The sequence below is a fragment of the Solea senegalensis genome, linkage group LG15, assembly GCF_019176455.1.
Source record: "Solea senegalensis isolate Sse05_10M linkage group LG15, IFAPA_SoseM_1, whole genome shotgun sequence".
Lineage (NCBI taxonomy): Eukaryota > Metazoa > Chordata > Actinopteri > Pleuronectiformes > Soleidae > Solea > Solea senegalensis.
Window position 1 is genome coordinate 22,034,001 of NC_058035.1, and position 11,980 is coordinate 22,045,980.

General features: G+C 43.1%; 1 protein-coding gene across 1 annotated transcript in view; it reads left to right on the forward strand.

Moving 5' to 3' along the window:
• The window catches only part of fbxw4 (F-box and WD repeat domain containing 4), a 36,901-nt gene that overhangs the window by 17,455 nt on the left and 7,466 nt on the right, over positions 1-11,980 (forward strand). Inside the window, exon 6 of the mRNA XM_044046675.1 lies at positions 1,788-1,853. Coding sequence (XP_043902610.1) covers positions 1,788-1,853 — 66 coding nt within the window. The remainder of the gene's footprint in view (positions 1-1,787; positions 1,854-11,980) is intronic.

An 11,980-nucleotide genomic window follows, 5' to 3' on the forward strand; every position in this document is an offset into this window, starting at 1 on the left:
TGTATTTAACTTTAATTTCCTTTCATTTCATTGTTTGTCCATCTCTTCAGTACAGTTGAAGAACTGATGTAAAGACAGAATGTTAGTACTCAGTGTTGTTTGCGTCTGTGGGTTTTATTGTACATCATGGTAACCGTGCTCCCTATATTGGACATCAGAGCATCTACTGTATATGTAAATACATTACTTTAGCTGTTTATAGCACATTTCCCCAGCTCCGCCCACTTCATGGTGACACAGAAATGCGTCTGTCTCTCTGTGTCCATCTACAGTATTCTCAAACAGCTAATAGCATTTGTCAGTAACTACTTCTCTGTTTGTAAAAAGTGAGTCCTCCCCCTGTCAATCAACTCTGTAGGAGGGCACTAAGCCCTGAGACTCAGGTCCGGTCCAACAGAAGCCCCCCTACCACCACCACCACTGGTCACCAGCCCACCCTCTACTTAGTTTCTTACAGCAAATCACAGCTTGTCAGTCCTCTGTGACAGTGCTCCTCCCGTCTCCTTTCACCACTCCCACACTGCTCCACATGCGTGGCATTCAGTGAACATAGGCTGCTAATTCCAACCTGCCACTCCAATCAAAGGATCATGAGTGTTGTAGTTTCTTCTTTTTTATTCTGCTGGGAAACAATACAAGGTGGAGGGAGGCAGGGAGCAGGTTTGGAGAGTTTTGTCATGTGATAGTAATCCACATTTGACCAACAACACTATGACTGACGTGTACTGCAGTCCTAACTATTGGTAAATGAAGTCAGTACAGTTGTTGGTCCTTAAGAAGTAAAATACAGGTTTAAAATATTGACTACATGCTAATGTACGAGTTCTGAAGCTGTAGTGTTGGATAAATCCTTTGAATAAAAATATCACACTTTAGTTTTTGCTTGTGGATGTTCTCACGTTTCCTGCCACTGTCCGTAAAAACATGCAGAGAATGAACCGTGTGAATGTGAGAGTGTTTGCCCCGCGGTGGATTGACAACCTGTCCAGGTTGTGCCCCGCCTTTCGCCCCATTGTATCAGCTGGGATTGGCTCCAGCCCCCCTGCTACCCTCATGTGGAGGATAAAGTGTTCGACTGGCAGTGTAGTAAAGGTTAAGTGCACAGCAAATACATTTGGAAGAAATAGGCCTTTTGTTCTTAGAAAGAAAATGTTACAACTTTTAATTAAATCCATGGAAAATGGCAAGACAAAGCAACAGACAACTTCAGAAATGTTAATGTATAGAGTGTCAGCTAACAGATTTTATACTCATTGGAGACCACTACTTGATTATTTAGATGGGCTACCTGCTTTAGAGGTTTCTCTGTAATGTCCCACTGTCCTAGTGTATATGTACTCTTTCCTCTGTTCTGGTTCCCCCATGATTTGTTCACCACTCACTCCAATATAACAAACTTGTTTTCGTTGATACTTTGCACATTTAATTTTCAGCACTAGCATCTTACATTCTTATTTTATTCTTGAATTGCCACTGTTTTATTTGATATGTATGTAAATGTTTGTATGTGTATATGTCTTGTTTTTTTTCATGATATACTTTAATCGTTTATGAAGACCTTGGGTGGGGGAGGGGGGGGGTTGTTCGTTTATGTTTAAGTTTAAAAAAGAAAATTATGTTGTATTCATTTATGCACATGACTTGCACTTGATAAATAAATGTTATAAAAAAAAAAAAGAAAATGTTAATGTAATGTTAAGGTTTGAAGAATTGTAGGTAAAGTTTTTGCAACCTTTAAAATCCTTCTCTCTTGTTCTCCCCCTTTTCTCCCTCGACCTATGGTACAGCTCCTTTGTGACAGGAACTGCGTGCTGCCAGAACTTCTCCCCTCTTCGCATCTGGGATGCTGAACGGTAAGTCAGGAAGGTGCTATCACATGCTACAGCAAACGTCCATAAAAATCCCATTATTTTAGCTTTCGTGACATGGAGCTTTGTCGTGCTGGAAGTCACCATTAGAAGATGAAAACCTATAATCACAATAAGTCATTTTCAGAGTGATCTCTGCTATTTTCCTTCTATCAACTGGTGAATCTGTGTACTGTAGCTCCATGATTCCTGGTGTAATATGTGTATATAAGTGGGCACCAAGTTTTCATCCATAAGATAGGCTGTATGCTGACTAGAAATTGGTGCATGTGTGATTGCACTTTACATAGTAAGGCAGATACATTGCAATATTATGGCGAGAGAAGAGAAAACCCAAAAACAGTTAATACAATGAGCAAGCGCTAGTTATCAGTGGAGAAAAAAAATCCCTTTTAACAAGTAATCTCTTCCCTTTTAAGGATGAAATGGGTAGTTAATATCAAGTAATATGAGTGTAATACTTTTATAATGTTATGTCATTTACAGAAGCAGTAGCATGAATTGAAAAACTACTAATAACAATGTTAGCCTCACAACTGAATCTGGATGCTGCAGCTCAGGAGTCACAGGTACCTGCAGGGGACAGGGAGGTTATTACATGATACTACTACTACTAATATTATTATTATTATTATTATTATATCATTATCATTATATTATTATAATAATCATAATACTAATAATAATATGTGGCTGAGTGGTTAACACTGTGTGCGAAAGACATCATGGTCACAATGGTTGCAATTTCAACTCCACCTCTGGCTGATTGTACTCAGTTCCATTGTAAGTCACTTTGGATAAAAGTGTCTGCTAAATGACATGTAATGTAATGTAATAACAATAATACTGCTAATAATACTAATAATAATGGTAATAATAATAATAATAATAATAACATCAGATCTGGATCTGGATCCTGCAGCCTCATACCTCAGTCTCAGTCACATTCAGGACAGAGGAGGGAAAGCCCAAACTAGGGGAGAGATAGAACAAGGTCACTGTCATGTCATAATGTCATATTCATACAAAGAGTGTGAGTGTGAAATGTTGTCTGAGTTAACTAGAGTCGGGTGCACTGTGGCTTCAATACTGTGATTATCAGTTATGAACAACCTGCACAACCAAACACTGTCCTCTTGTAAACCTAATTTACTAGATTAATGTTCCCACATGGCTTTTGTTCTCCATCAGTGCATGAACACAACAACAGTGTGGCCCTTTATCTGTCTAAATGGCAAATGAGCCACAAGTTTGAAAACACCACAGAATACACTCGTCTTGAGAACAGACCAGTTCAAAATGTGGGGGCCTCTAAAAATTCCTGTCTTTGAAAGGCAAGGCTTAAACCTGATACAGCTTTGACAAGGCTGCTGTAATTCCCAGCTTTACCTGAGCCAATTAAAACAAGCCGACACGACACCATACAGGCCTCGACACAAAAAGCTGCTTCCTGCTTACAAATGGCCTGGAAATCTGAGGAGGCCGGAGGACAGGAGACATACACACTGTGAAGGAAGGGATGAGAGGACAGGTTTGTCTGCAGTTTGCAGGTGTTGAAGAAATTGGCCATGGTTAAAAGGTGTGGCAGACCTGAATAATGTGAGCATGTGAGCTTGAAAACTGCTTGATTTTTGCTGGTGGTAGTGTAATAGAATTCACTTCTGAAACGTTGTTGTGTGTGCTTCTTTGGTGTTTTCACTTGTACTCCAATCTTGCAGTCACCTGCTTGATATAAAATGATTCACTTCCTGTGTGCAGTGTGAGAATGTTGCCAGGCGACTCAGGATCTAAATGTCACTATACTACAACTCCTGGCAAAAATGATGGAATCACCAGTCTTGGTGGATGTTCATTCAGTTGTTTAATTTTGTAGAAAAAAAAGCAGATCGCAGACATGACACAAAACTAAAGTAATTTTAAATGGGAACTTTCTGGCTTTAAGAAACACTAAGAGAAATCAAGGAAATAAATTGTGGTAGTCAGTAACAGTTACTTTTACTGACCAAGCAGAGGGAAAAAATTAAATTCTGAGGAAAAAATGGAATCACCCTGTAAATTGCCCAAAACTAACACCTGCATCAGATTAGATCTGCTCGTTAGTCTGCAGTTAAAAAGGAGTGATCACACTCCTTGAGAGAAGTGGATTGACATGAATCATGGCTCCAACACGAGAGATGACAATTGAAACAAAGGAGAGGATTATCAAACTCCTTAAAGAGGCTAAATCACCACGCAATGTTGCAAAAGATGTTGGTTGTTCACAGTCAGCTGTGTCTAAAATCTGGACCAAGTACAAACAACATGGGAAGGTTGTTAAAGGTAAGCATACTGGTAGACCAAGGAAGACGTCAAAGTGTCAAGACAGAAAACTTAAGGCAGTATGTCTGGAGGAAACTGGAGTCAACGTCTGTGACGGAACTGTAAGAAATCGCCTGAAGGAAATAAGATTTACGTACAGAAAAGCTAAAGGAAAGCCATCATTAACACCTGCACAGAAAAAAACAAGGTTACAATGGGCTAAGGAAAAGCAATTGTGGACTGTGGATGACTGTGGATGACTGGATGAAAGTCATATTCATCACAAATCTGCATTGGGAACTTTGGTTTGGTGCCGTTCTTATGAGATTTATGAAGACGACTGCCTGAAGAAAACATGATGATATGGGGCTGCATGTCAGGTAAAGGCACTGGGGAGATGGCTGTCGTTACATCTTCAATAAATGCACTATTAAATTTGGAGTTAATAGATATACACATACAAACACTTTTTGGTGCAAACATTTTTTTTTTACTATATGGTTAAATTGTGTGTTTGTTTTTTTATATTTATTATGAGTGTAGACACACATTTATATGTTATATGATTACTGAGTTTCATCTGCATTATGTTGTAATAAAAATGTTTTGGGATCGCAGCTCCTCCTGAGATGCATACAATAAATATGGAACATTGAACTACATGGTTGCATAATGGTTGGTTGTCACCGGGATGCAGAGCTAGAGTTCAGTAGGGTGACAGCTGCAGGAAAGAAGCCTCCTCTGAACCTGCTTGTTCGGGCCAGAGAGACCTGTGACTCCTCCCAGAGGGGCGTGGGATGTGCAGTCTGGTTGGGGGCAATTCGTTCGTTGTCTGCCTCAGCTTCATGGAGCCTTGTCTCACTCACAGTGCTGTGTGAGTGAGAGGGAGAGTGGCTGCGGTAGAGCGCTGAGAGCGGCGATAGCCAATATGTGCTTCTTTTACCCATATATTTAGCATTAATTATCCAAACAATGTCAAACTGCACTTACTCGTGCCCGTAGCAAGACACCTGTCAAGTTTGAAATCAATCGGACCTTCGAGATTACTAACTCATACCGTCGTACCGCTGTCCCATGTCAGGGTGGCAATTACACAGGGGGAAGGAAGGATGGTCCCTCAGCAGGACCCTCCTCCTTGTGGAACTGCTGGGACAAGGCATCAGGATTGGTGTTACCGGGACCCCAGATGGTAGGAGAGAGTAAGTTGAACTTGGCGAGATCAGTATTTTAGCCGTGTGGATGTATTTAAGGTTTTTGTGGTCAGTCCAAACCAAGAAAGGTTCCTTGATGCCCTCTAAATCATGTCACTATTCCATATTCACTGCCAACAGCTCTCGGTCATAGTTTCTCTCAGCATGGGACAGGTGCAGAGAGAAGAAGGCGCAGGGGTGGTGCTTTTAGTTGAAGCGGATCTTTGGGACTGAACAGCTCCTACCCCCACATCTGAGGCATCCATTTCCACCACAAACTGGCGATTAGGCTTGGTCATCTTGAGGATGGCCGCAGATGTAAGCATGGACTTAAGAGTTGATAATGCCGGCAGAAGGGGACCACTTGAAGGGCACTTTGGAGCAGCCACTGTGCCGTATCATAGCCCAGCTGCTAAGTGAAGTCTGTCCACAGACCTTAAAGAAGACATCTGCCGACTCTCTCAGGAACGGCAAGAAAAAAAGGCTCAGCTGATCTCCTATCTGGACCTTGCTCACGAACAGTTCATGAACATTGTCTCCCTCAAAACTGCCCTCCAGAACACTGCCCCTACCTCCTCCTCCACACCCAGCCTCCAGACATCCTGGGCTGAAGTTGTGATCTGTGACAGAAAGAGACTTCAGGATGCGACTGCCTCTCCTCCTTGCCTGAGCCTCTCCAACCTTTTCGAGGCACTTGCAGACAACCCAGATCTTCGACTGGTGTTGACAAACCCCCGGCCTCGGGCTCAAGTGGCTCCACATCTGGGGCACCCATGGGCTTGCCGCCACGGTGCCCATGGGTGGCATAGAGTCCTCCTCTCCTCCAGCACACGCCCAGAGTGGCCCTGCAGCAGTCTCGGATCGCCAGCTCTCCTCTTGGACAACTACCTCTGCTTCACGCCGCAGATTCCCGAATGATGCCATCCTCAGGTCCCCACTGCGCTCACCACCGCTCAACTCTAAAAAAAACCTCTTCGCCCACTCTTCCCACCAACCACACTGATCGGAGACTCCATAACAAGGAATATCAATTTCTTCAATGCCACCTGACTGTTGCTTCCCCGGAGCCACAGTCCGAGTAATCCTGGGAAAACTCCCTGGGCTGCTGCAGTCACTCCCATCCTCCATTACCTGCTTCGTGGTGCACTCAAGACTGGACTACTGCAACAGCATCCTCTACGACTCAAGTCCTCAAAAAACTTCAATACATCCAGAACTCTGCTGCCCGCCTCCTCACCCTCACTGGCTTCCATGAACACACTACCCCTGTCCTGCAAAAGCTACACTACCTCTCCCATACAGAATAAACTTGAAGATCCTTCTCCTCACCCACAAAACTGCCAGGCCCCCTCATACCTCATGGACATGCTCCACTACCACACTCCCTCCCGCAACCTTCGATCATCTGCCTGGTGCTTGGAATGTTAAACTTTTCTCAACTTCTGCCACATACAATGAAACAAAACAATGGATCCATAGTTTAGTTTGGCAGCACTTGAAGTATTTTACTTGACACCTCCACCATGTACACATAAATCCAGCATCAGTATGCAGACACTTCTCAAAGCTTGCTGTCATATGTAATAGGTGGAGATAAGGTTGAAAGATCATGGTCTGCTGATATCTCCAATATCTCCACTCTTGTGGTTTATGCTTTGCTGCTATTCAGAGGGGATGTTGGTATCAAGGTGTGTCTCACAAGTCTTTCCTGACCAAGGCAGCTAAACCATCTCTTGATGGAGCTGCTTCTTCCTGGTGCCCCTGTAAGATTGAGCGTTTGAAACCCTGCCTGCATTCTCTTCTTCATCTCTCATGTGTTCTGTATTTTGCTTTGGATGCTTTACCCCAGGTATTTAAATGCATCCACTAATGCTACGTCTACTCTTTGCATCTTCATCATACCATACATGTCTTGCTCCAACTAACCTTCTTTCATCTTCTCTCCAGTGCATACTTCAACCTCTCCTTGCTCTCTTCCACCTGTCCCCTACCCTCACAACAGATTACAATATCATCTGCAAAACACGTAATCCACGGAGCCTCCTGCCTGAGCTCATCTGTCAACCTGTCCATCACCATTGCAAACTGAAATGAAGGGGATCAGAGCTAATCCCTGATGTAAGCCCACCTTTACCTTGAATGGCATCAACCTATACTGCTGCTCGCTGATCTTCACTTCTCTTCTTAGGCTGGTTTCAACAACTCTGTCCCATGTCTTCATGATGTGGCTGATCAATGTTATACCTTTGTAATTACTACAGTTCTGCACATCATCCTTTGTGATGAAAGGTACCACTATGCAGGTACTTTTCCCGCTCTCCAAGATTGTGTTTCACCTCTCCATACATCCACAGGCACACTATGTCATCTGGACATCACTTCCTCCTAACTAAACCTCTGTACTTCTCGAGGCACTATCTTTCCTCCATCTGTCCTCCCCTCTTTCTCATTTTCATCAGCTCCTCAAAGTATTTTTTCGATCTTCTCAATGCTTATGTTCCAGAGCTTCAACACTACTCAATTACTATAACTATTACTATATATTATATAGCTACTCATTACTGCTAATATTAATATTATCGTCATCCATCCATTATCTACGACTTGCCCTTTGCTGAGGGTCACATGAGGTGCTGAACCAATGCCAGATAGGGTATGGGCAAGGGGCGTGTCTCGCCCTAAACGAGTTGATGAAGACAGTAGTGATGATCACCACTGTTATTAATGTTATTGATTCTTGAATTGCCCCTTTTATGCAGCCATACCTGGTCTCAATCCTCTTTTCTCCTTTAGATTCTTCTTTTCACCCACCTTTTCTTCACTAACCCCCTTCCCTTCCCCCTTTCTTTTTCCTCTCCTACCCCAACCAGTCAAGGCAGATGTTCGCATCCACTGGGTCTGGTTCAGTTCTGTCAGAGAATTCTTCCTGTTTTTTTCTGTCCACAGTGCTTGCACTTTGTGTTCCCGTTGTGTTTCTAGGTATTGTCCCTGTAACCATGTAAATGCTTTAAGATCATCTATGGTGGTATAAACAAACTGAGCTACATCACGTGTGGAGCTCAAGTTTCCCTGTGGATTCACCTTTTTCAAGGTGAAGTGGAGATTGTATAGAAGGTTCCTCCTCTGACTTGTTTTGTTTCTGACTGATGCAGATCACTGGACAGACATCCACTGGCAATGGGAATGACATTAATTGCCTTTTTTTAGCAGTTTCAGCCAGTCTCGTATTTTTATTAAGAAAGAGAATTATTTTTGATAATGCTCTATATTTTATACTGTGGGACTTTTAAAGTGTAGATCCAAATTACACCCTTGGGCCAAAAAAGTGTTCAGCCACAATTCTGGTTATTTGTAGAATAATTTGCACAAACAGGGTGCAGTGGGGGCTGTAAAGCCCAGGGTCCTGTAGAGCTCTTGAAGGTTTGAGTTTAATTTCATGTAGTGCCTCCTTTTTTCCCCCCCACTGTGCTTAATTCTGTCTTGCGGTTGCTACAAGAAAAGCTTATGATCAGCCATATAGAGGGGGATCCCACACAAGTGGAGCCAGCAGAGCAGCACCCCAACTTTTCACACTTCGCTCATGGCTAAACACAGAGGGGAGAAAAACTATCAAAGAGAAAAGACCATCACTCCCCTCTGTTCCTTCAGAAAGGCCGTCCTCCTCCCTCACAATCAAATGGCCAGGCCAGGATTCTTGACATTCCTCACAATGAAAGAGCAGGGTCAAATGTCTGCATTGGGCTGGATGCTATACAAATTGCAGCTGTATTGTCTTTGCAGTGCATGCTTGTATGTGACATTTTGAAAGTGGTCATTGTTGATGGCTCCCAGGAGCCAATGCCCCTCCTTTCTACTGTGTCTCACATTCCTGCTGCAGTAGCGCTGCAGCCAGCTCGGAGGTGCCGGCTAAAGTGGGTGGATGTGCGGCAGGTTGTGTGGCTCCCCTCTGTTTGGTTAACACAGTAAAACCTCAGCAGGAGTCCTTTTCTCTACCTGTCTGATGGCTTTTGACAAGAGCGCCTGTTTCCCAGTACATCCCCAGGCTCCTGTTTAGAGCTCAGACTTAACTTGACAAGAGGCTCCAACCACTCCTTCACAAACATAAACACACACACACACAAACACATCTTTTCATTAGCCCACCCCACACTGATGTCCTTAGCTTCTTCTGGGGTTTTTTCAACATTGTCAATTCATTAATGATTCCTTTCACAACAAACCGTGTGTGTGTGTGTGTGTGCGGGTGTGTGTGTGTGTGTGCGTGTGTGTGCCTGTGTGTGTGTGTGTGTGTTTTAAAACCAACCTGACTCCTGCAGTGAGAGCAGACAGATTTAAATCTAGACTTAAGGCCAGTGTGTGAGACAGGCAGTGGTCTGTCCCCCCTCAGACCAGCAGTCTACCATGTGACAAAGTCGCTGCCACACTGCAGCTTGAACTGCTTCTTTGTCAAACGACAGTATTTTCTCTTTTTTGTCATTGCTGAAGTTTTGTCTGCAGGTTTACAATGAGGGACTTTTTGTACTTTGGTTATTTTACTAATTAACTTAAACACAGTAAACGCAGTGGATAAATGAGTACACACACAGTTCTACTGTATATACCAGGGTGTGTGATCGGAGTGGAGCTGAGGAATTTTGATCGCAAAGAGAAATCACAATAATTAAGGTCACTTTATGTCTCACTCCATCTTAATCTACTTCCGCTATACTAGTGTTTGAAGTATATGTGACGAAGAGGAGGATGATGAGGGAGCAAATGATCTTACTGGGCATAAATCTGCCCCCTACAAGTCCGTAGCTGACTTTGCTCCGCCTATTTACACAACTGTATTTTAATAGAAGTTTATTCATATAGCACATTTCAAGGCAACAAGGTATTTCAAAGTGCTTTCAAATAGAAAAGGAAAGAGAGATACAGCAGCAGCAGCATTAAAGATGTAAAAGGCACAGTCAAACATTCAAATAGAGAGGTCAAAGAAGAAACTAAAAGTTGCAGGTGCAGCAGTGGTGATCATTTTATCTACTCTTTCGGGAGTTTGTATATATATATATATATATATGTATATATATATATATACATATATATATATATATATATATATATACATATATATACATATATATGTTTTGCCTTTGTTTAGCAGAAAAAAAAAATTCTGGCACATCCACTCATTTATTTGCTCGATGTTTTATCACTTACCCCCAAAATACACTGGTTGCAGAACGGATGTGCTGCGCTGTGATCCGCACAGCTGGACAGCTGCAGTCACGCACTTTCTTGTGGTATTTCTCGCACAGAAATACACTGTATATGTTGTAAACACAACAAACAGAGAAGTATTTGTACAGACAGAAGAAACAGGAGCACTGAGTGTCAATGTTTTATTTTCCTACTTCCTCTCCCATTGGTGCTAAATTCTGCTGGATTGATGCAGCTCTGCTGCGTATCCACTCTGACCTTCCACAGACGTTGGCAACCAGTGAACTCTGACACATTGACTAGAATGGATGCGTATCAGCTCCGACGCCGGATCAGAGACGCAACCATTCTGCCACCAGTGTAAGGGCTTGTATTGGGCTATAGTTGTCAGGAGATGTGGTGATGGATATGTGCGTGTCTAAGCTAGTGGAAGCATGCAATTAAGACCCTAGAATTAGGCCTTGGGGAACTCCACTGTAGGGCTGCACATTGTATTGTTTCAGCACCCTCATGGCGATGTGCACATCGCAGGACGTGCAATGTTTTCTTGTTTTTTTTAGGACATGTCAACTTTTGTCTTGCTTCAGAAAAGCATTTGTGAAGAAAAATCTCTTATTCCCTCTACCCTGACTACCAGCTTTATTGTCTACTTATTCAGTTTTGTTAATCTTTCATATATTTATGCAAGACACTTGCATACAGTTGTATTAGCTGTGTGTTTGTCATGCTTTTCTGATCTTTCACACCTTTGAACATGCACACAGGAATTACTCTTCTGTAAGCGCATCCATTTATAAGTTAAGGCTTCTTATTATTCAAAGGACTCATACACATTTTGATCTCTGTCACTTCCTTCAGATTCGTCATGCGCTGTGCGTGTGTGTTGTTGTTGTTTTTCTCCCGGTTCACTGACAGTTATTGCCACCAAAGAAGCCAAAACACTCTGAAATACTCCTGTCGTCTCAGTGCTGTGATGTGGTCAGACACCAGACTGGAATCATCCAAACACTAGAGCTCAGATGAATGCAGACACATCTCTCTTGGTTCCACCCGCCGCGTCCTTGTGCGACGCAGAAAAGGTGAACGATGGTCTCGACATGCACGGTTCCCACCGTCAAGCATGAGGAGGAGGAGGAGGAGGAGGAGGAGGAGGAGTGATGGCAGACCACAGCATCCTGCAGCGTCATCGTTTATTAACTGGACAATGAGCCTAAACACACCTGCAGGCCATGTGAGAGTGATGGAGATGATCTGTCCTCCACAGTCACCTGACCTAAACACAGTCCAGAGGGTTTGGGATGAGATGGAGCGCAGAGTGAAGTGCTCAGCATCTCTGGGAACTCCTTCAGGACTGTTGGAAAACCATTTCAGTGACGACCTCGTGAAGCTCATCGAGAGAAGGCCAAGGGTGTGAAGAGCAGTAAT